The following is a 24,933-nucleotide window of genomic DNA, read 5'->3' as shown; positions in this document are numbered from 1 at the left end:
TCAAGAAAACTAAAAGGGCACCAATCTAGCAAAGCAGGTGTCCTAATTAGCCGCGAGCGACGCAATGCACCGTTTTGAGCTCAAGTTTTTTTCCGGATGGCCTGTTTCTATTAATAAGCTACCTGTTGCTCCCTTTGAAAGTGCTGCAATGGACAGGAGCACCTAATTCATAAAGCTGAAGTGAGGAATTATTTCTATGACACCTCCTTTATTATTTACAACATAGGTGGAGGCTGGCTTGAGGGAGTTCCCCGTGGAACTAAAAGTTTGTCATTTCCAGTAAACATCACAATATGAAAAGTTTTTTCTGTTTTAAAAGTAACGTTACAAACGGAGGGAGATAGCAAGTAGGCTACACCCTCATCTTTTAAGTGGTTACATATCCAGAATGATCTTGAGTGCACAGCTGATATTTAAGTGGTCTGTACACGAGGTAATAGAAGTGCCTATTTAATGGATACAGTGACAACAGAAAGCTCCAATGTTAGATGCAATGTGATAATAGTGGGATGCTTGTTTGCTGTAAGGACACAGTGTCATTTTGTTGCTGCGCCAATTGCGTAAAATTTGGTAAAGCAGTCTGATCTGGGTCTTAATATGAGAGCTGTTTTTTTTTTCTTTGTTAAAAATAAAATTTTATAAAAGTCTGAAGAGTTGAAGCAGCAGAATCAGACATCATTCCTTTTGTTACACACATTCTTCTTCCTTGCCAAAACATGACGCCTGCACTACCCACAATGCAACTGGACCTCCAACAGTTTGGTCAGCGTTTTAGGTAAGTGGTATGCTAGTAATAAATAATACTGCCTTGAGCCACTAATCTCAAGCAGAGATGACAAGCAGGCTACAGAGATCTGGTAAGCTCACGTCTCTCTAATTCCACAGTCCCAGATATTTTCAGCCACAACTGACGTTTACTTAAATGCAGGAGTACTCCCCAAGACCTGTAAACACAACCTGGTGTGTAAAAATCAATGGAGTACTTCTTTAACAACAAGCTGAGAAGCTTTATTTTGCTAACTTGTTCTGGTATTAAGGAGTACTGAACATATTCAAACAACACTTCTATATCACTGCAGCTAGGAGAAAACTATGTTTGTCTTTGAGCCTAACAATTGATATGGCCTACTTCTCAGGCATAATGAAGTGCAGCAGGGACCAGAGCTCTTTCAGAGAGTTCTGCAGTGGCGTTCCAGTGATCAGAAGCCTGTGATTGGACTTGAAGTCAATCATGGTCTTGTAGAGGAGGGAGTCATCATTCTTCAGTCGGTGAGCCTCATCCACACCAATGAATGCCCAGTTAACACTGCCCAAAAATGACTGGAGACACAAATATTACAAGTTTTACATGGACTAATATTATACTCCATAGCTTTAGGAATGACCTTTATTAATTCATTTCATGTCAAAAATAAAGGTGATTAAGTGATTAACAACAATAGTTCAACATCATGGTCCATGATAAAAATAAGTAGCTGACCTTGTCTTTGAGGAGAATCTCATATGTTGTGAGAAGGATGTTAAATTTCAGTCTCTTGCTATGGACGTGCATCCACTCATGTGTCCGGATCTATTAAATTCAAACACAGGTGAAAAGGAAACATGAAATATGTTACTACAGACATTAGCAAACTGATGCATTTGCTGCTTGTATCCATACATCTCACCCTTAAATTACAAAGAAAAGGGATCATAAAATTGTATCAATACTGTGCAGCAGAGGGTGACACGGGAGTGGATTTTCAGTCCCGTCCCATCTCACTCCCACAAAAATAATCCCATCCCGCCCCAATCCCATGAAAAAGGAAAAAAAAAATCCTGTCCCGTCCCAATCCCACAAGAATGACTCCCGTCCCACCCCACTCCCGTGTTGTTTCAGTTACAGTAAAAAAAAACTATATATATATATATATATATATATATATATATATATATATATATATATATATATATATATATACAGCACAGGCCAAAAGTTTGGACACACCTTCTCATTCAATGCGTTTTCTTTATTTTCATGACTATTTACATTGTAGATTCTCACTGAAGGCATCAAAACTATGAATGAACACATGTGGAGTTATGTACTTAACAAAAAAAGGTGAAATAACTGAAAACATGTTTTATATTCTAATTTCTTCAAAATAGCCACCCTTTGCTCTGATTACTGCTTTGCACACTCTTGGCATTCTCTCCATGAGCTTCAAGAGGTAGTCACCTGAAATGGTTTCCACTTCACAGGTGTGCCTTATCAGGGTTAATTAGTGGAATTTCTTGCTTTATCAATGGGGTTGGGACCATCAGTTGTGTTGTGCAGAAGTCAGGTTAATACACAGCCGACAGCCCTATTGGACAACTGTTAAAATTCATATTATGGCAAGAACCAATAAGCTAACTAAAGAAAAACGAGTGGCCATCATTACTTTAAGAAATGAAGGTCAGTCAGTCCGGAAAATTGCAAAAACTTTAAATGTGTCCCCAAGTGGAGTCGCAAAAACCATCAAGCGCTACAACGAAACTGGCACACATGAGGACCGACCCAGGAAAGGAAGACCAAGAGTCACCTCTGCTTCTGAGGATAAGTTCATCCGAGTCACCAGCCTCAGAAATGGCAAGTTAACAGCAGCTCAGATCAGAGACCAGATGAATGCCACACAGAGTTCTAGCAGCAGACCCATCTCTAGAACAACTGTTAAGAGGAGACTGCGCCAATCAGGCCTTCATGGTCAAATAGCTGCTAGGAAACCACTGCTAAGGAGAGGCAACAAGCAGAAGAGATTTGTTTGGGCCAAGAAACACAAGGAATGGACATTAGACCAGTGGAAATCTGTGCTTTGGTCTGATGAGTCCAAATTTGAGATCTTTGGTTCCAACCGCCGTGTCTTTGTGAGACGCAGAAAAGGTGAACGCATGGATTCCACATGCCTGGTTCCCACTGTGAAGCATGGAGGAGGAGGTGTGATGGTGTGGGGGTGTTTTGCTGGTGACACTGTTGGGGATTTATTCAAAATTGAAGGCACACTGAACCACCATGGCTACCACAGCATCCTGCAGCGACATGCCATCCCATCCGGTTTGCGTTTAGTTGGACCATCATTTATTTTTCAACAGGACAATGACCCCAAACACACCTCCAGGCTGTGTAAGGGCTATTTGACCAAGAAGGAGAGTGATGGAGTGCTACGGCAGATGACCTGGCCTCCACAGTCACCGGACCTGAACCCAATCGAGATCGTTTGGGGTGAGCTGGACCGCAGAGTGAAGGCAAAGGGGCCAACAAGTGCTAAACACCTCTGGGAACTCCTTCAAGACTGTTGGAAAACCATTTCAGGTGACTACCTCTTGAAGCTCATGGAGAGAATGCCAAGAGTGTGCAAAGCAGTAATCAGAGCAAAGGGTGGCTATTTTGAAGAAATTAGAATATAAAACATGTTTTCAGTTATTTCACCTTTTTTTGTTAAGTACATAACTCCACATGTGTTCATTCATAGTTTTGATGCCTTCAGTGAGAATCTACAATGTAAGTAGTCATGAAAATAAAGAAAACGCATTGAATGAGAAGGTGTGTCCAAACTTTTGGTCTGTACTATATATATATATATATATATATATATATATATATATATATATATATATATATATATATATATATATGAAAAATATATCTATAGTACATGGATCACACAATGCTTCCTGAGTTGAATATAAACACAAATATCACATCTAATGTTGTGTTTTGATGTTTATTGCCTAATTTTTACATTCACTCCACCTTGATGCTGTTCAGAATGACAAACACATTTGATTTCTGATGTGGTCAGACAACACATCATAAGAAGAACCAGTACTGAGAGAGAAAAATGTAGTTAAAGTATTGCAGTAGAAGTAGTGTTTGGTTCCTCTGACTGATATTATTATATATGGCATCATTAGATTATCAATACTGAAGCATCAGTGTTAGAGCAGCATGTTACTGTTGTAGCAAGTGTGCAGTTAAGTTGGTCGTATTCGCTCTTTTTGTTGAGATGGTTTTAGAACAAACCCGGCACACCAGCTCATCCAAATTACTGGGTTCCCCTCTGTCATTTGGTTTAAATCCAAAACACTCCCACACAGGGGCCATGGCATTTGGTTTAGGAACAAGTTCCCTGTCTTCCTCTTACGCTCAACTCTGTTTTCTCCTCCGCCTCGTCTCCCCCTCACAAGATCGCACTGTGTGTGTGTGTGTGTGTGTGTGTGTAGCCCATAGCCCCGCCTCCCCAACAGAGACAAAGACACTCGATGACAAGAGCTTTCCCTCCGTTCATTACGCTAATGAACCAACTCATCTGGCAGCCAGACGATGCACGGAAGTGAACACTCTTGTCGTCCAGTCTCTTTGGTGGAGAGAGACGAGGAAAACAAACACGCATGAATATGGCAATTAATCCTTTTTAATTTACTGTGCAATTAACCAACTCGCATATCGCGACAGGCCTAATTATGATTCCCAGTCCCGGCCGCTCCCGTTGACTTGTTTTCCCATCCTGTCCCAATCACGTGAAGAATAGTGAAACTGATTCCCATCCCGTGGGAATCCCAGGGGAATCACGTGACCCGTGGGACTCCCGAAAAAATGTCAGCCTCTACTGTGCAGAAACTGTGTGTGTGTGTGTGTGTGTGTTTGTGTGTAACACGTATTTGAACCACAATACCATGTTCCTGCTGCTGATGTCTCCTAGGTAGACCACAACATTCATCTGAGGGGCCCAGAGATGGATTTCTCTCTGCCAGGAGGTTAGTGTTGAGAGAGGCACAACCAGCAGGAAGGGTCCATACAGTTGGTGCTCATTAAACAGGTAGTTGAGGAAGGAGATTGTCTGGATGGTCTTCCCTAAACCCATCTCATCAGCAAGGATGCAACTGTTGCCTCTATGAATGAAGACAGAGCAGAAGAGGAAAAACAGTAAAAGTTGAGATTGTGGATCTGCTAAACACTGCTGAGCAATGTTGCATTTTCCCCATAATTACAGAATGGACATTCAAATGCAAAATGACAATTAAGGATTGCTTAAGACATACTTGCACCAGGAGTGTGCCATCCAGTTCAAACTGTCCAACTGGTAGTCTCGGAGCTCTAGTCCATCACCTCCTATGTAAGCTGGCTGCTTCTTCATGGGCACAAACCTGGGTCTCTGTTTGAGTACCTACAAGAAAGAACAGCAGTTGATGAGGTCAGTGTTAAAATAAAACTCAGTTTATTTCAGACTGAAAATGACACAGAAGAGATCACACCAAGTTAAATTCAATTCGGAACTCTATCACTCTCCCAAGGCGTAACGTATTACCAACCAAGGCTAGGCAGTGTATTACCTTGCAGTCTCTGGATGGAATGGTCTTGGACTGGTTTCTGCTCATGTAGTCATCAATACATTTCTGGAACTTTCTAGCGATCAGAGCACCATCTTCCCAGCTACACTCTGAGTATGGTAAACCCTGCCACTTGCACAAGTAGTCTGGGTAACCAGCCGCTGACTTCTGGTTTGAATGCCCTGCTCAAAAGAAATCAGAGACCTATTTATTTACACAAATCCAGTGGCATCACTGGGGTAAAACACTTAATTCAAAGAACAAGTGATACACCCTGTAGAAAGTGCACCTATGATTCTCTCTACAAGCTGGTACTGCGAGTGCAGGTCATCCATCAGTTCTTCCTGACAGTTGAAATACTCTATATCCTCTGGTGAAGCCGCCTTTAACCTGGGGAGAGGACAACAGCATTAGAAAATAAGCAATAGCATGCATTCCATTCCTAAGCTGCACCAAACCAAACATTTTTCAGAAAGTATTAAATAAGATTTTTAATTTGACAAATTCTCATCATAAGAAATGGGCAAGCTAGTGACCAAGCTAGTGACCAAGTTGACTGGTTTGGATCCCTGAGCAAAAGACAAACCAGGGTAACCCAACCCTTTAATCAGTCCCTCTGGGATTTCACTATGTTGCAATTGCAACTATTGACGCAAATTCAGCCAAGCCCCTTGAATTCTGCACAACCTAGCAATTTTGTCCAACCACTGCAACTTAATCACAAATTTAACCAGAGCTCTGTGCCAGGGAGGACTCACACACAGTGACAGCAGGGTTTTCCCTGCCTATCTAAGACAAAGGCGGGCCACCTGGGTGATTTTGCCTTGGTTAAAGAGCGAGTGTGTGCATGGGGGGCGTTCAGATGTAGCGTCTTTTGTGCACACAAACCCATTACTTTCAATGTAGACGCGTGTCATGCGCGCCCACAATTCAAAGCAACGCTGTAGTGGCGCGCATTCGGTGTGACGTGCTTGTTTTTCCATCCGGCGCACAGCTCCAAGGACCTGCTTCTCCCTCCGGTGTTGTGTCAGATCCCGGTTCCCCCTCAGGCTGTGTCTCTCCTACTGTTTCCTACGGAGCTCTGCCCCGTTTAAAAGGCGAAGGAAGCCCGTATGTGGAAAGACGTCGCCCCCGAGATGTAGAATGTGTATTATAGAAGAGAAACACACATTTCAGCCTCCTTTCATATTTAATAGAGGGGAGGACAATAACTGACAGTAATATTCTCAGCTGTCAGGATGTGCCTGCTGTAAAGGGTAAATATGTTATGTGCTATGTTTCTCACTGCGCATGTGTGAATTACGTGGATGTTCTGAGTGAGGAAGTGCGGAGGCTATCGTTGTTGTTGTCGTGCTGAAGTTGGAGTAAAGTCTTGAAACGCACAGTTGTCGTCGTAGTTATTGAGCTAACAATGGTAGCAGAGGATGGCCGCTGGTAATTATAAAGTTCCGCCAGCGTTTGATGAGAAGAAATCATATGAAAGCTGGAAAAATGAGGTCAAAATCTGGAGACTGGATACTGACTTGGATAAGAAGAAGCAGGCCTTGGCAGTTGCCTTGTCGCTAACGGGAAGAGTGAGGGACAGCGCGCTGGAAATAGCCGCAGGGGATTTGAACAAAGATGATGGAATGACTACACTTCTGATAAAACTGGACTCTGTGTTTTTGAAAGAGGAAAAGGACCGCCAATACGAGGCGTACACGGAGTTTGACCGGATAACGAGAGACAATGGCGCTTCGATGGTGGATTACATTGTCGAGTTTGAACGGAGATACCACAGAATTCGCCAGTTCAAAATGGAGCTTCCGGATGCGGTGTTAGCATTCAAGCTGCTGAACACTGCGGGACTTAATGTTAAAGACAAACAGTTGGCACTTACCGCTTGTCCAGGCCTTACGTTTGACAACATGAAGGCCGCCTTGAAGAGGATCTTTGGCGATAATACGCCACAGAGTGGCGCTGATGCACTGCAGGTGAGCGGAGATGCTGACGCTGCCTACTACACAAAGTTTACCGGCAGGAGAGAAAGTAAGTCAAATCTGCAAAATCAAACGGCTGTTCACGGTACCAATCCGCTTGACAAATATGGTAGGAGAACAAGATGTGCAGTCTGCCAAAGCACATATCACTGGGCAAAGGACTGCCCCCAGAAAAATGAACATGCTAAACTAACAGAAGATGAAAGACAACCAGAGATAGAAGAATGCAACATTACTTTGTTGTCTAAAGACACATTGTCTGACACAGAGATTTTCATGGTGGAGTCTTTGGGATCTGCTGTGATTGACACAGCTTGCACCAGAACAGTGTGTGGTGAAAAATGGCTTGATCATTATGTCAGTCAACTAACACAGGATGAGTTACCGAAAATGAAGGACATAAAAAGCGCAAGACCATTCAAGTTTGGTGATGGGAGAATTGTCCACTCCACAAAGAAAGTGAAAATCCCAGCGGTGATAGCACAGACTAGATGTCAAATTGAGACAGAAGTTGTCCCAGCTGATATCCCTTTGCTTTTAAGCAAAACTTCACTGAAAAGAGCAGGTGCATTTTTGGACATTGAGAATGACAAAGCCATAATGTTCAAGCAACCTGTGAAACTTGAACTGACATCGTCAGGGCATTATTGTGTGAACTTGAGGGATGAGAGTACCCCAGAGGGAAGTGACATCCAAAATGAAGATGACATCCTCATTGTGACAGAAAGCATGAAAACATAGGGAAAACAAAAAATTTTATTGAAACTGCACAAGCAGTTTGGACATGCCTCAGTTGACAGACTGCAAAAACTACTGACCTGCTCAGGTAATACTGATGAGGAGTGCACCACAATCCTGAAGGATATTGTAAAGAACTGTGAGACATGCATCAGATACAGTAAACCAAAGCAAAAGCCAGCAGTAGGTTTACCCATGGCCTCAACTTACAATGAAACTGTAGCTATGGACTTACATGAGCTAGAGCCAGGAATGTGGTATCTTCACACCATTGACCACTTCACACACTTCAGTGCAGGGAGCATTATTACCACCAAGAAACCCAGGGAGATAGTGAAGCACTTTATTCATTGTTGGATAAGTGTTCATGGTCCTCCACGCAGACTGTTCACTGACAATGGGGGTGAATTCAACAATGAAGAAATAAGGGACATGGCTGAAAACTTTAATAATGAAGTGAAAACGACTGCAGCTTATAGTTCATGGAGTAACAGTCTCTTAGAAAGGCATAATCAAACCCTCACTGAAATCCTGTTGAAAGTAAAGAGAGACAACGGATGTGACTGGAAGACAGCCCTAGACTGGGCCCTGATGGCAAAAAACTCTGTGCACAATGTACATGGCTATAGTCCCTACCAGCTAGTGTTCGGTCAGAACCCAAATCTGCCGTCAGTTCTCACTGATAAGCCGCCAGCTCTAGAAGGGACTAGCGTGGCTACTTGGATAGCCCAGCACATCTCAGCATTACATGCTACAGGGAGAGCATTCACAGAAGCAGAATGCTCTGAGAGGATCCGAAGAGCCCTTCGTAAACAACTGCGACCCACTGATGACCGATATGAAACAGGTGATAAGGTTTACTACAAACGGGTGGATTCTACAGAGTGGAAAGGTCCTGGTGTGGTCATCGGCCAAGATGGTGTGGTGATCTTTGTTCGCCACGGGGGCACTTATGTTCGTGTACATCAATCTAGACTTCGAAAGGTTGATGGCTCACAAGGTATGCTGAGAGAAAGAGACAATCAACTGATGAGAACTAAAAATGCCACATTACCAGATACCGGACTCAATGAAAATAACACTGAAAATGAAAGTGAGGAATAGGCACCCTCAAATGATGAAGATGCTGAGAATAACAATGAGCCCCCTCACACGTCAACACACCAAAGAAAGGATGATCATGAGCAATCTGATACATCACAAACACACTCAAATACTACTTGTGAAGGACTTAAGCTGAAAACTGGACAAATAGTTACATACACAGACAGTGGAAGTGGCCAAGCACATACTGGAAAAATCCTCAGCCGCGCAGGAAAGGCCACTGGAACATACAAAAACTGGTACAATTACAGTACACAGAGCCTGAGGAAATTGCTGGCACAACTGGATCAGTGGACCTAGGACAAGTAGAAAATCTTCAAGTGGTTCCATCTGAGCATGCTGAGTTATGTGCAGACTGCCATAAAGAGGACATACTGATTGTGAATGATGATGCCTTCATGCCTGCCAAACACGCTGAACTCAGCAACTGGAAACAGAACAATGTCTTTGAAGAGGTGAAAGATGAAGGTCAGAAATGCATCTCTACAAGGTGGGTGTGCACACTCAAGGAAACACAAGATGGTGTTGTACCTAAAGCCAGACTAGTTGCAAGAGGCTTTGAGGAAATGAACACTGAGGAGCTCCCAAAAGACTCACCTACGTGTGCCTCAGAGTCTCTAAAAATGATCATGGCTGTTATATGTCAAAAGAAATGGCAGCTGAACTCCATGGACATTAAAGCAGCCTTTTTGCAAGGTAAAGAGTTAACCCGAAATGTCTACATTCGGCCTCCCCCAGAAGCTCAGAGCAAAGAAACTCTGTGGAAGTTGAAGAAGTGTGTTTATGGCCTGGCAGATGCTTCTCTGTATTGGTACAACAGGGTGAAAGACATTATGCAGCAGTCAGGAGGTACTGTGTCAAAAGTTGACCCAGCAGTGTTCTACTGGTTAGATGACTCCGGCAATGTGATGGGAGTCCTTGCTTGTCATGTGGATGACTTTATTTGGGGAGGTTCAGAAACATTCTCCACGACAGTCATCCCTTACTTGAAAGCAGCTTTTCAAATTGGACGTGAAGAACACAACAGCTTCAGCTACATTGGAATGGAGATTCTCTCTGTGGAGGATGAAATACAGGTGCAACAATGGATGTACATAAAAAATCTCCAACCAATTCCTGTGGACCCCACCAGAGCCACACAGCGAGAGGCCCCCCTAACAGAGACTGAATATGATATGCTTAAGTCGAAGATTGGCCAAATATTGTGGGTGGCAAGGCAGAGCAGACCCGACATAATGTGTGATGTATCCATCCTGGCGTCCAGTACAAAGCATGCCACTGTTCAGACTCTGCACTGTGCAAATAAACTGATCAGAAAACTGAAATCAGAGGAGGTGACTTTGAGGTTTCAGTACTTGGGAAAAGACAGCTCCCTAAAACTGGTGGTGTTTAGTGATTCATCCATGGGAAATCTTCCAGATGGAGGCACCCAAGGTGGGCACCTAATCATGCTTATGGGAGAGGATGGAAGATTCTCGCCTATATGCTGGCAGTCAAAGAGGATCAGGAGAGTTGTTCGAAGCACTTTAGCAGGAGAGACTCTGGCACTTGGAGATGGCATCGACAGTGCAGTCTTCTTAGCTACACTCTACTCAGAGCTCACCACAGGTGACTGTACACGCAACAATTTGCCTATTGTGTGTGTAACAGACAACCACTCTCTTTTTGATGCTGTCAAATCCACCAAATCAGTCACAGAGAAAAGACTTCGACTCGAAATCAGCAGTATCAAGGAGCTCATAAACTCTGGGACTATTCAGCAGATCATGTGGTCAGCAACTAAGGAGCAGCTCGCTGACTGCTTGACCAAGAAGGGGACGTCTGCACTTGTTCTGCTGAGGACTCTCAGTGAAGGTGTATGGCAGCTTAAAAGCTAAATGGACTAAACAACAAAGACTTTTTTTTACTGTTCAACTGTAGTTATTAAAGCAGAAATGTTAAACCTGGCTATCTGTTAATGCCACTAAGAAGAAAAAAAATGTTTTCTTTGCACTGTTTTTCTTTTAAGAGAAGGGGGGAGTTTGTTATGTGCTATGTTTCTCACTGCGCATGTGTGAATTACGTGGATGTTCTGAGTGAGGAAGTGCGGAGGCTATCGTTGTTGTTGTCGTGCTGAAGTTGGAGTAAAGTCTTGAAACGCACAGTTGTCGTCGTAGTTATTGAGCTAACAAATATAATCATAGAAGGCTTGTATAATCAGGACATGTCTGTTCTGATTATACAAGTCAGCAGTATAAAGCTCAAGAATGCGGGGGCCTCCTTTCATAATTTAATAGAGGAGGGGATCATATCTAAAAGTACAGCTACAGTCAAGATGCCCCCACCACAGGTCACCTTGGTCTTGAAGAAACCCAAGGAAAACCCTGGACAGGGCTAACTGTTGGTATCACATAGCTCCTGTTATGAACACGTCAAGCAACAGAGTTGAGCCATTTTACTGTGAGATTAACAGCTAGGTGTCAGACGTGAACCGCTGCTTTGGGGCTTCTGCCCAAAGAGAAAAATATAATAAGTAGTGACGAGACTGTGTTGTGCTATGTTAGCTTGTGCTAACTAGGTGTGTAACAATCCATCAATCTGGATTGATATATCGATTCAATTATCAACGATCCAATATCATAAATGCAAAGTGAAAACACAGATTCATATCATCAATGGTTATGCCTTTTTTTTTAAATTCTGTGTCACTGTCAGACAGCAGCAGGCAGACGGCAAGCAGCCAAGAGAAAGATGATGAGGATAATGTTATTTACTCAGGAATAAATCAGCAGTGTGGAAATATTTTGGATTATAGAGAAAATATGGGTCAACAGACAAAACACATGCTGTATGTAAAAAATGCCGTCATGAGATAAAACAGGTATCTGCCTGGACACAATCTCAGTCCGCTAACTTCTCACTACCGCAACATTAGCTGCTCTGTTTTTACTATGTTCGTCTAAAACGTGCACACAGGCTGAAATTCAACCGTGTTGTTCTGTTTGGAGATGCAGTGACTTTAACCAACGGTGAAGAACAAATATAATAAGCATATATGGAATTTCATAAGCTTTGAGTGGAGGAAAAAAAAGCCTGCTGGCCACTAGACTAATTAATGCAATGTAAACATGCTTTAGCTAATAATGTGTGACTAGCAAAAAACAACTGTTTTGTCTATGAACACTGACAGTTATAACGGAGCTGAATTTGACACTTTTGTAAAATGATCTTGTTGTTAATCCTTGTTTTATGGCTGTTTGGAGAAGTTCGTCTTCTGGCTATGCCAGATATTCCAAAAGTTTTAGGAAAAAGTAAAATGAAAAGATTTCTTCCAGAAAGGTCTCTCTGACAGAGAGCCCTGAGGGTTACTTATTCCATGTGCTGTGTTATGTGTGTAAAGGAGTAAAGTTAATTGTACTGCACTTATTATTTATGTGTTGTTTTTATCTTTTATGGCCAAAAGCAAAAACGAAAGGGGCGGCAGCTTCATCTGTAACAGACTGTGTTAAATATGATATTGTCTCAAATCGATCACAGGCCCCTGATTCGCACTGACTTAAAACTGTATTGTGGCAGACTACGTAATATCAGCAAATATCGTATCATTGTATCGTGATGAAACTGATGATGCACACCCTTAGTGCTAATTGGGAAGAGAAACCAGGAGGGGAGTGGCTCACAAAGTGGACGGCCCTCCGTCTGCATTGCATCAAACAGTGGTGATCAGCTGTTGACCCAAAATAGATTCTAATTCTGTTTCATTGCAAAAAGAACATTGTTAACATGGCAACATGCATTGAAAGTTTTTTTTAGAAAAGCTGCTGTGCAATCAGGTATTTCAGGGTTGCAATCACAGACAGACAGCAAAACCCTAGAGGAACTGTTTTATGTTTCTACATGGCTTAAGTGGTCCCACTTAAATAAATGAGGGACCAATGTGATTAAAATCTTAACCAATGAAAGTGGCCCAAAAATTGTCATCATCAGTCACACGGGGCAGACGGTTGCTGGAGGCTATTTTAGAGTTACAGAGAGGTTTCAGGTTGTCTTGTAGCATGACAGGTATGTCAGTGGCTTATACTGCCACTCACGCTGAATAAAGGTTCAACTGGATGACATGTCGTCTCTCTTCTTTTATATTTATTTTCATTCTTGTTTTTATTTGTTTTATTTATTTTATTGTTTTTACGGTTTCATTGGTATTTACTGTTGTTTTCCCTGCTGTTGCTACTCTGCCTGCCTTTGCTATATTTTCTGTTGTTGCTGTACTGTCTATGTTTTCTTTGAATGCTGCTGCTGTTTTTGTCTTCTATTTTTTTTAATTGCTGTTGATCATTCTGGTTTTGCTCTGTTTGTCAAAGCACTTTGTAAACGCTGCTTTTAAAAGGTGCTATATAAATATTAAGGGTGGATTGCCCACTCCAGGTCAGGGGGGAGGTCCTTCCTCAGGTGGAAGAGTTTAAGTATCTCGGGATCTTGTTCACGAGTGAGGGTAGGATGGTGCGGGAGATTGACAGGCGGATTGGGGCGGCGTCAGCAGTGATGCAGGCGCTTAACTGGTCTGTTGTGGTGAAGAGGGAGCTTAGCCAGAAAGCGAAGCTCTCAATTTACCGGTCGATCTACGTTCCAACCCTCACCTATGGTCACGAGCTCTGGGTAGTGACCGAAAGAATGAGATCGCGAGTACAAGCGGCCGAAATGAGTTTCCTCCGCAGGGTGGCTGGGCTCAGCCTTAGGGATAGGGTGAGGAGCTCAGACATCCGGGAGGGACTCGGAGTAGAGCCGCTGCTCCTCCACACCGAGAGGAGCCAGTTGAGGTGGTTCGGGCATCTGGTAAGGATGCCTTCTGGACGCCTCCCTTGGGAGGTGTTTCGGGCATGTCCAACCAGGAGGAGACCTCGGGGCCGCCCCAGAACACGCTGGAGGGACTACATCACCCGGCTGGCCTGGGAACGCCTCGGGGTTCCCGCAGAAGAGCTGACGGAAGTGGCGAGGGAGAGGACTGTCTGGGCTTCTTTGCTGAGGCTGCTGCCCCCGCGACCCGGACCCGGATAAGCGGAGGACAACAAGTACGAGTATATAAATATTAAATATTATTATATATATTATTTGGTGTTATGTACGTTGGCTGTTTTGAGACATTACATTAACAATTGTTTAGGTAGGCATGTTAAGGTTCAAATAAACAAAATCAGTCAGAGCCAGTTGAGATGGTGACTTTTAGATTTTTAATGTCTCATTCCTTTCATTTATGTGTAGGGCTGGCAACCGAGACTGTGATTACTTTTTCTGTGTGGGTGTCATATTTGTCCTTCCTGTTGCTCATGGTCAGAGAACAATTGGGCAGCTTTGGCCCCTTTTTACACTGCCTCTTCAAGGCAAGAATTTCATGCCATTTCATGCCATTATGCCACCTTGCCGTTCTGGGATCACGGGCAGCACGGTGTGACGTTTTGACAATGTGTTATGTGTGCAACCAACTGCAGGAGATTTAAAAAGTAGCTGGAAGTAGCTGAGAGCTAACTCATAAAAGAAGAACAGCCACTGAAAATGTCTGCAAATTGGGAAAACAATGAGGTCCAGGAACTCCTTACCCTCCGAGCAGAGGGCGAGATCAGTCGCCATATAACAGGGATAGTAAATGACTGTTAATGCCATTGTTTATGTTTAGAGACCACTGTCAGCGCGTATGTTATATGTAATGCTAGAGGCAGACGCTGTTCTGTTACACGTCATGCCTCTTTTGCTTCAATGATGCCAGCATGCTTTCTAAAACCATACACTGAAGCAACATGATGCCATTGTTTGGTTCTGTGCAAAAAAGCAAGGGCAGCATAAAGAAGGGACTTCGCAGCGGCTCTATAGCGCAATCTCTGTGTAAAGGGGGTTCTCACTGTGCACGTGTGTGTGTGTGTGTGTGTGTGTGTGTGTCTTTGTGTGTGTAAGACTGTTTGCTGCTTGTAAGATTGTGATTAATTGTTATAAAGTGAAAAGGCCTTGCTTGGTTCATTAAACAAGTTCCTACCATTTTTTCCTTTCCTGTTCCTTCTTCTTGAAATTGTCCAGTTTCTTCATGCCCTTGACGTTCTGTAACTTGAGAGTCTCCTCTGTCTCCCAGGTGTTGTGGATATGTGCCCAGTTCTTCCACTTTATCAAATACTGGATCTCACCAGCCTCTTTGTTAGAACTGAAGTTGGTATTTGGGTCCCCATCTGCTTCTACAGCGTATACAGTGGTTGCACTTCCTGTTGCTGTTAAGACAAAAATATAGAAATACTTTCTAATAAATTTCTTTATTCATCCTTAGAACTGGGCTCAAAGATTTTTTGTTTTGTTGGTGAACTGTACAGAGAAAAGGAAGTTCAAGCTGTTTTTGTCCCACTAGTGTTCTAAGCACTCTTCCTGATATCTCCTGACTTCTTCCAAAAAAGATCTAATACCTTAATTTTCCCCACAACTCTTAAAATCTGATGACAGTCCTGAAATTCCATTTCTAGCTTAAAAAACAAGTCTGTTCTGCGACAGTTTAATCATCAATCTTGCACCATGTTCTTTACCTCTTTTCCTTCCTATCCTGCTGTCCATCACTCTCTCCAGTGTTTCAAACTCGTCTTCCTCAGGCTGCGGGACATCTTCACCCAGAACTTCCACCAGGTCGTCTGAATCAGTTTTTAGCTCCTCGTCCTCCTTGTAGCTGATGTTGACTGTGGCCTGCCGCCGTGGCCCAGCAGATGCCACCTTCTTGTAGTTATCATCCTCATCCTCAGAGGAAGAACACTTCTGGGATTTCTTCTTTTGGGTACTGCTTTTCTTCCCATTTCGAAAATTCATCCTGAGACATGACAAGAAAGAAAAAGCAACACATGTGCAAAGTTAAACTCACATCACTCTTTGTGTTTCTTTTAAGATCATATGTCATATGATCAATACTTAAAACGGCTGACGTGACCAATACAAGGGGACGGTTTAAGAGAATAATGTAACCATGTGAAGGGCAACTGTGAGCTTACTTGGTTGGAGGCTTTCTGCTTTTGATTTTGTGACTCGGCTCATAGTCCGACGCAGTTTCATCACTGTTGTCCTCCGCAGATGAGTCTGATCCAGAACCACTCCCGGATCCAGAACCTGATCCAGAGTCAGAGGAGCCTGTATTTCTTCTCCGTTTGGATCCACTTGATGAGTCAGATCCATCGCTACTTGATGAGTCCTAGAAGACATAATCACCAAAGACAGAAAGTTCACTTTTAATCAGATAGTGCCATCTCAATTAATTTATAGGTTATCCACTTACATAAACTAATGACATCTCCAAAAGGATGTTGATTAGTTTACAGTCGAATAGCACAGAATAAGTGTTGGGGATCAATTTGAAACAAACCTCATCAGATCCACTATTGGACGAGCTTTGTCTCTGCTGCTGCTGCTGCTGCTGCTGCTGTTTCCTGAGCATAGCAGATCTTTGCACTGCTAGGATACTTGGGTTGGACTTCCAGAACTGCAATAAATGAGCATAGTGGAAGGTTAGCCAAAAATATGTGAACAGGTTAAAAAGCTTTCACGTGTCGAGAGTTGACCACCGTGTTAAACACCCAAAAAGAACTCTGTGCCACTGCTTCAGGGCCAGTGCTCTGAAGATATGTCAAGTAGAGTAAAGGTCAAACCATCTAAACACTGAATATTGCAGTTCCCAACTTTAGATGTAGAGTTACTGAGGAGATGCAATAAAACGCCAATTCCATCTCCAAATAGTTTCATGCAGTGTTGTAAGCACTTTGATGCCAATTAAATTACAGCTGCTTTACACTTAAATAGTTACAAATTATATTGTATCTGCTGTTGACGAGGGGAAATATTGTGCTGCACTCTGTCAATTTAACAAAAGCGCTGACACTGTTGGTCATTTTATGCTTTTACAGAGGCTATGTGATATTTGGTTTGATTATAAGTCCTGTAAGTACTTTCAGGACTTTGAGAAGATATCATTCTCATTCATTCTTTTTACCACTGTCAAAGGGAGCTCCGCATGGTTATATTTTGAATCCTGTCTTATTCACAATTTATATATTATTAACAGTATAAAATCCTCTACAAAAAATTGTAACGCCCATCTTTATGCAGATGATACAGTTCTGTAGTGCAGTGCCAATACGACACACTCGGTGAAAACCTACAACAAGCTTGACAAATTGCAGGATGCACTTTTTGATTTGAAATTAGTCCTGACTGCAAACAAGACTAAATGTATGCTTTTCTAGAGCCACAGATATCATGGGGAAAAAACTGCATGTTATAATTCTAAACAGTCATAGCATTGAGAGGGTCTCAGAGTAAAAAATATCTTAGCATCTGGCTGGATCAAAAAGTTACGTTTAAACGCCCTGACACACCAAGCTGACAGCCAGCTGGGCCAAGAATGGTAGAGCCTAACTTGGTGAATTAAGCGTTCAGAAGGTGTATGGTTGTATTTTTCTGTTTAATATAGAAAACAGCTAAGAGAACTTGGAAATATATCAGGCTTGCCACTAAAAAAAATCTGCCAGCTAAAACTACGGTTGGTGGTGGAGGTGCAGCACATACACCTGTGCAAATATCAGCAATCGCCACTTGTTGGGCTGATGGTGGCCAGCTGGAAAACTTTAACATACCGCCCAATAGGAGACCGCCTTTGCTAATTTATTTTTAATCACATTTCTTTACCTCAGCTCCATCGATGTTTGACTTATTTGGCGGCTCCATCTTCTCCTTGGATTTCTCTGTGTCAGAATCTGATGGGCTGCCAGAGTCTGAGCCACTACCTGAGTCGCTGCTCCCTGACTGGCTGCTGCTGCTGGAGGAGCTGGAACTGGAGCCTGAGGCAGACCCTGATGCAGAGCCTGATCCAGAACCGGATTCATCATCAGAATTACTGTCACATATAAAGAGAAAATAACAAAACACATACATGTGCATTAGTAATTAATAGATGACCCATCCACACATCAAATCAATTTTGCATACTAGACTCATTCAAAACATTTTTTTGCTGTGCCAATATAATACCTGGTAAACAAAAACAATACCCTCCCTACACCTGTTGAACCTTTTTTTTATTGGCATCCATTCTGACCTTGTTCAAAGATAAACAGAATGTCACAATCACTTAAAGTGTTGCATGCTTGTAACTTATTTATTTAGACAAAGTCAGGTGCCATTATCATCCAATCATCCATTTGAAACAACATTGTTAATGCAGATGGAGTGGCACCACAGAGGAAGGGATGTGTGGCAGAAACGTTTATCGTTGCACAAATTCTACCACAACGCAACCCAATGTCATCTGGCAATGCAATGTGTTGGTCAATTACATATGTGCAGGCTAATGTGAGTTGGATTACCTGGCATTGGGCTACTTCCACAGTTTAACTTGCAATCACTAAGATCAGGGGCTAAGTATTGCTGCCATAACTACTTTCCAGAAGAGTAAAACCTCAAGGCAGTATGCTGTATGGTGTAAACAACAAACTATAAATAGCAGTGGTATACCATTAGACATCAGTCTGTAACTATAAATGGCAAATTTTAATGTTAACAAACTGAAGATGGATGTGTCACAGACACAGAAACTAGAATCAATAGGTATAAAAGCATTCGATGCCAGTCTAATGTGTAAAAATAAGGGTCAGATACATTTATTATTATCAATATATTAGCTGCTGTGTAATTTGAGATGAGAAGCTTTTAGTAACTATCATCAAAAATACTCTGCCGTCCCTTTCTGAAAGAGTATCAATTGATTTACCTGGATTCTCCACTACTGTTGCTTACACTTTCATCCTCGCTGCGTCCAGCCATGTTGAAGTCCAAAATATAGACTTCCCCCTGACAACCTGTATTATTATGTTCCACGTGGTTAACCTGTAAGAAAAGATATACATAACAATTAAAACATTGTCTGTGAAGTACCAAGACTGTGCCTTCATTAAGGCTGACTAATTTCAGTAACGATATACTTTCCCAGCAGTATCTGAGAAGAGGATCTGCTAAAACTGTGCTTGTTAAAATTCAGCACAACATGGCAGGCTGTGGGTACAAATCCTGATGCTTCCAAACAAATGCACTTGCAGCTCAATACATTATCCCTGACCAACTATAGCCCCTGCATTAAAGTTCAACCAGTGAGCTGTCCTTGTGGAGCTGTCAATACAGTTGCGCACAAGGTATATTTTATTATGAAAATATGAGAAAAGTAATTTATGATCTCCGTTTTGGTTCTGAGGAAGATTGACTGTCTCTGTAGTACATTAAAACACTTCTTTTTATGAATATCTCAAGCTTTAACTACAACAGACAGGATATGTATGGGTAGCTGTGGCTACATGTAACTTAGCTGTATTTGTTCCCTCACCGCAGAGGCCTGTCAGGCCTGCGGAGCAACACCGTGTTTTCACATCCACACAAAGCTCTGTAGCTACTCTTAACAGTAAATATCCACACTTTCCTTAGCCAAGTCCAAAAAATATCTTATAGTAAATGGACTTGTATCAACATTAGTGTCATCTTCGTGTAGCTACAGTTTAGCTTTTAGCTAACCAGCTAATACCGGCTATTGACGCCAACATTAGCTATTGGCGGGGTACGTTGAAAGTAATGTATGCAGACAGTGCCAACGCGCCAGCCAGTGTTTCTATCTCCAAATTTTACCGGAGAATATTAACTAGCAGCTGTTCGCCACTATCGTATTACCACCAGCGATTTGATTAATGCAGACCACTTTATTGCTACGAGATGACTATCCCCTATGCTGTTTGCTAGCTCGTATGTGTTGAGCTACTATTATGATTTTGTTACACGAGCATAACAATTGTAAAACAACAAATGCCACGGTTAGCTTTATAATTCTACAACATGTGCCGCAACCATATGGGCCATACGTTAAATGCCGTGCCATATTTTTTTTTATTTTACGCCCACATGGGTTCAATAAACATGAAGTACGAGGGATGCTAGCCCAGCGTTTACTGAGGTTGCCAAGGAAAGTAGCGTTAGCTAACGCTATGTGAAACACGAGGCTAGCACGAAAGCTAACAAAATGACAAAACTTTGCGCTAGTTAATCTTAGCAGGGAACCTCTGGAATGTTCACTTTCCGGTTATAGCCGATACTCAGCGTTTAGCTGTCCCCAAAATCTAGCTATGCAAATGCATGTGCGACTAGTGAACCACAACAGAGTGCTTAACTTATTTAGTATTCATTCTTAACCACAAACCCAAATTAGCTAACCTAACTTCACCCTCTTCCATCTTGTTTTCATTCGCCGCTCACTTCTCGCGGCTTTTACTACATCAACATGCAACGTTACCTTACTTTCTCACTGAACTAGAGGATAAGTAACTCCACGCTGTATCTTGCCGGGTGTAATCGTACGTTACCTGGTAAACTCCAATTAAATTGATGTTTAAATCCGCCTTTCCACTTCAGAGGTCCTTTCTTCTTTTATTTGACTAGCAAGCTAGCAGCTGCGATAGCTAACGCTACCTTACGCTAGCTAGCTATCTCCCAGTTTGGGAGAGCAGCCCCAAATGATTCAGTTCAGTTGGTTTTCCTCTCCCTCCAAAAATCAAGTAAGTCCCCTTTCCCGATTCAGATGTAAGCAAAGTCTTGTGCTCGTTGGTTAACTGCGATTGTAGAAAGCTGGCATTTCAATCCAGGGTCTTCCGACAACCGGCCTCCGCCATGACGCTGTAGGGTTCACTTCACTAGGAAACCCCGGACAGTGACGTAACGACCCACCGTGCTGCTCAGCACACTGCATCAGCAGCGAACATCTGGCAGCGAATATTTTCTGACAAGAAACACGTCCACAGAGCAAATGTAATAATACACGATCTCCAACCTCAACAATGAGGCTATGAAAATGGCTGCGACTGAGGGTGTTGTATTAGGGCAAGAAAGGAAAGAGAATGGCGTCTTAGAATGGTGAATTTTTGAAAATATTGAATCTGTGGCAAGATCGAAGAACGCAAGGGAGGCTAATTCAGTATACAATCTGAGACCCGTGCTGTTAGATAGGCAGAGGCGTAGCACTTCATTCTGAGCCCTATGTATAAGCTGTATCTGTGGGCCCCCAGCCCTTCCTCTCTTGATCCATTTTTTTTTATTACAAAGTCAATTTGCTTTCTTTGCTTTCTTTTTTTCCACTTCTGGAACCCAGTTTGCCCTGTCTTGAGGAAAGATATTTTATTCTTTATTTGTTTCACGTGCGTAAATACAAAACAAAGGGGAATAAAATATTAAAAAGTGCATGTGAGGATGTGGTAGAAACCTGTATAGGCTTATATGAAAACCATACCCAGAAGACACAGAAGTGGTAAAATACAACAGACAAATTTGTCAATACATTTTAAATACTAGAATTCAGAGAAATATTACCATGAGTATACAGTTTGTAACTGTTATAGTAACAGCATGACCAACAGTTCCCAAGAAACATCAGCGTTGTTATAAATCAAATTATTTATTCAACAGAGTATTTCCAAGTCTTTTTTTTTGTACAAAGACACAGAAGAATCCAATTAATGAACATTTTCAGTCCATAAAACAACTCCACGATATTTGATAGAAATCTGACCATGGGATGGTTTATACAAAGGAAGATTCTGAGCCTGTATAGTTGTGAATATTCATTCATCTTCTAACCGCTTCATCCTCTTGAGGGTTGCAGGGTGGGGGGGCTGGAGCCTATCCCAGCTGACATTTGGCGAGAGGCAGGGTACACCCTGGACAGGTCGCCAGACTATCGCAGGGCTGACACATAGAGACAAACAACAAACGAACAACACCTACGGATAATTTAGAGTTATCAATTAACCTAGTCCCCAATCTGCATGTCTTTGGACTGTGGGAGGAAGCCAGCATGCCCAGAGAGAACCCACGCTGACAACATGCAAACTCTGCACAGAAGGGCTCCCACACCCAGGATCGAACCGGCAACCCTCTTGCTGTGAGGTGACAGTGCTAACCATCACACCACCGTGCCACCCCTGTTGTGAAGAATATGAATGTTGAAAATAGTCAACAATTGCAATTTAAAAAAGAGATGTGCACTAGGTACAACAACCTTAGGAAAGGTAGCTAATTTAACAAGCTGTTTCTGCAGCAGCAATATTTTGTACAGATAAGTTAGTTTCAGATACACAACAGTGTACGTTGGAGCTCCAGCAGTAAAAGCAGTCACTCACTCGGCTTTAGCTATGTTTAATGACAAATAGTAGTGCAGGGGCAAATTCTAGTGCAACATTAGATAGGCCCAACTTAAAATATCAAATAAAAGGGCATGTGGTAGATCATTGCAATGCAAAATCATGGTGTGCTAATGGGGAACACAAATTCAGTCTTGTAGCACATGATGCTAACTTTAAATGTAATTGTGGTGGGTAACAAAAGAGCAATGGAAATTCAAAGATATAAAATGCAAAACAAAATATCATACACTAAAGCAGCATAGCATGTGTGGTAAGATATGGCAGTGAATATGCATCAGTTCATCCCAAACATACATTTCACAAAATTACCACAGGTGCAGAATTTGAGTCACATGAAATGTTTACATAAGTGTGCAGTAAACTAAAAGATGACACTTTGTGGATATGTTCAACTTCATGGCCTTCATGGGGATTTTGCAAAATATAACTATGCAACAGACAGAAAAAAATGTCAAGGCCAAAGATTATAGTTGATGCTGCCAATGGGTAGAAAGGACATGACTGTTAAAATGTTATATGAGATGTTAGTTTACAATGATGGCTTATGTCAGTGTAACTGATTAGTATCATGGTTTTTCTCATTATGCAATGGAGTTCCATACACCTCATTGCAAATCTTCAAGAATTTCAGAAACAACCGTTCACTGATGAACCCTATATTCCTTGCATAAGAGGACATGGCTGAAACCAAATTAGGACATTAATATTAGGGGCTACAGTGCAATAGGACACATGTAGAGATGGAGGTCAGGGAGGGGGATGTGCAAAATACAGTGGGAATAAATCATGGTAGGGCATATACAGTGCTCAAAAAAATCAAGGGAACACTTAATGGTCACAGTATAACACCAAGTCAGTTAAACTTTAACTTTGTTAAAGTCCACAATTCAGATAATTTAACAGAAAACTGTAGGATTAGAAGGCAGCAAATGTTGACAGACATTCTTTGTGAGAGAAGAAATGTAGACTCTAGATGTACCTTTTACTGTACATGAGTTGAGAAGAGCCTTCCATGAGCGCAAAATGTTTCCCCTGGAAAAGATTACGTATGTTAATGTATTCCAATGTAAAACTGTAGTTAGTAACTTTTATAACTTTTTGCCATATTTGCTGAAATTGTCACTATATCCACACAGTAGTACAGAGTTTGGGCACCCCTGGTTAAAATTTCATTTACTGTGAACAGTTAAGTAAGTATAAGATGAACTGATCTCCAAAAGGTGTGAAGTAAAGGATGCAAGATGCTTTTCAACATTTCAAGCAAGATAAGCTTTTTGTTTTGTACAATTTTAGATTGAAATAAAGGAGCATCATGCAAAAGTTTAGGCACCCCAAGATATTTGAGTTTTCAGACAACTTTTAACACAGTCTCGGACCTTAATTAGCTTGTTAGGGCATGGCTTTTTCACAGTCATCGTTAGGAAAAGCCAGGTAATGCAAATTTCAAAGCTCTATTAATATTCTGGCTCCTGAAACCTTGTCCCAACAATCAGCAGCCATGGGGTCCTCTCAACAGCTGTCCAGCACCCTGAAAACTAAAATAACTGATGCCCACAAAGCAGGAGAAGGCTGTAAGAAGGTAGCAAAATGTTTTCAGGAAGCTGTTTCCTCAGTTTGTGATGTAATTAGCGGTTAACAGGCACTGTGGAGGTCAAGCTGAGGTCTGGAAGACAAAGAAATTTTTCTGAGAGAGCTGCCCATAGGATTGTTAGAAAGGCAAATCAAAACCCTCGTTTGACAGCAAAAGACCTGCAGGAAGATCTGGCAGACTCTGGAGTGGTGGTGTACTGTTTCACTCTGTAGCAACATCTGTACAAATATGACCGTCATGAAATAGTAATCAGATTACCTTTCCTGCATCTTCACTACAAAATTCACAACAGAAGTTTGCAAAGGAACATTTAAACAAGCCTGATGCTTTTTTGGATCAAGTCCTGTGGACTGATGAAGTTGAAAGATCGTTTTGAATGCAATGAGTAAAGGTGTGTTTTAAGAAAAAAGGATGCAGAATTTAATGAAAAGATTGCCTGTCCAACTGTTAAACACGGGGGTGGATCGATCATGCTTTGGGCTTGTGTTTCAGCCAGTGGCACAGGGAGCATTTTACAGGTAGAAGGAGGAAAGTATTCAGTTAAATTCCAGCAAATTCTGGAAGCAAACATCACACCATTTGTCAATGAAGATGAAGAGAGGATGGCTTCTGCAACAGGACAATGATCCTAAACACACCTCAAAATTCATAATGGACTACCTCAAGATGTACAGGCTGAAGGTTTTACCATGACCCTCACTGTCCCTTGACCTAAACATCATTAAAAATATGTGGACAGACCTTAAAAGAGCAGTGCATGCAAGACGACCCAAGAATCTCACAGAGCTAGCCCATAAGAACCCGGACCAATTTCTCCTTAAAGGAAAATTATGGGGGGCATAAAACAGACTAAATAGACCACATAGAACATATTTCTGACATTTTTTTCAAAATACCACCCCTCACTGTCAGAGATCTGTAATGTTACATATATGTCACATTGGGCGTTAAG

General features: G+C 42.0%; 1 protein-coding gene across 1 annotated transcript in view; it reads right to left on the bottom strand.

Moving 5' to 3' along the window:
- Positions 1-20,902, bottom strand: part of chd1 (chromodomain helicase DNA binding protein 1) — a 61,663-nt gene extending 40,761 nt beyond the window's left edge. Inside the window, exons 1-13 of the mRNA XM_033646391.2 lie at positions 20,558-20,902; positions 18,928-19,043; positions 17,847-18,054; positions 16,528-16,644; positions 16,160-16,356; positions 15,707-15,981; positions 15,175-15,400; positions 5,639-5,739; positions 5,353-5,531; positions 5,062-5,186; positions 4,695-4,911; positions 1,481-1,570; positions 1,130-1,320 (exon numbers count right to left, since the gene is read on the bottom strand). Coding sequence (XP_033502282.1) covers positions 1,130-1,320; positions 1,481-1,570; positions 4,695-4,911; positions 5,062-5,186; positions 5,353-5,531; positions 5,639-5,739; positions 15,175-15,400; positions 15,707-15,981; positions 16,160-16,356; positions 16,528-16,644; positions 17,847-18,054; positions 18,928-18,980 — 1,979 coding nt within the window. The 5' untranslated portion in view covers positions 18,981-19,043; positions 20,558-20,902. The remainder of the gene's footprint in view (positions 1-1,129; positions 1,321-1,480; positions 1,571-4,694; positions 4,912-5,061; positions 5,187-5,352; positions 5,532-5,638; positions 5,740-15,174; positions 15,401-15,706; positions 15,982-16,159; positions 16,357-16,527; positions 16,645-17,846; positions 18,055-18,927; positions 19,044-20,557) is intronic.
- Positions 20,903-24,933: the final 4,031 nt, after the last annotated feature.

Source organism: Epinephelus lanceolatus, chromosome 19 (genome assembly GCF_041903045.1).
Source record: "Epinephelus lanceolatus isolate andai-2023 chromosome 19, ASM4190304v1, whole genome shotgun sequence".
Lineage (NCBI taxonomy): Eukaryota > Metazoa > Chordata > Actinopteri > Perciformes > Serranidae > Epinephelus > Epinephelus lanceolatus.
This window is presented reverse-complemented; position numbering and strand designations above follow the sequence as displayed.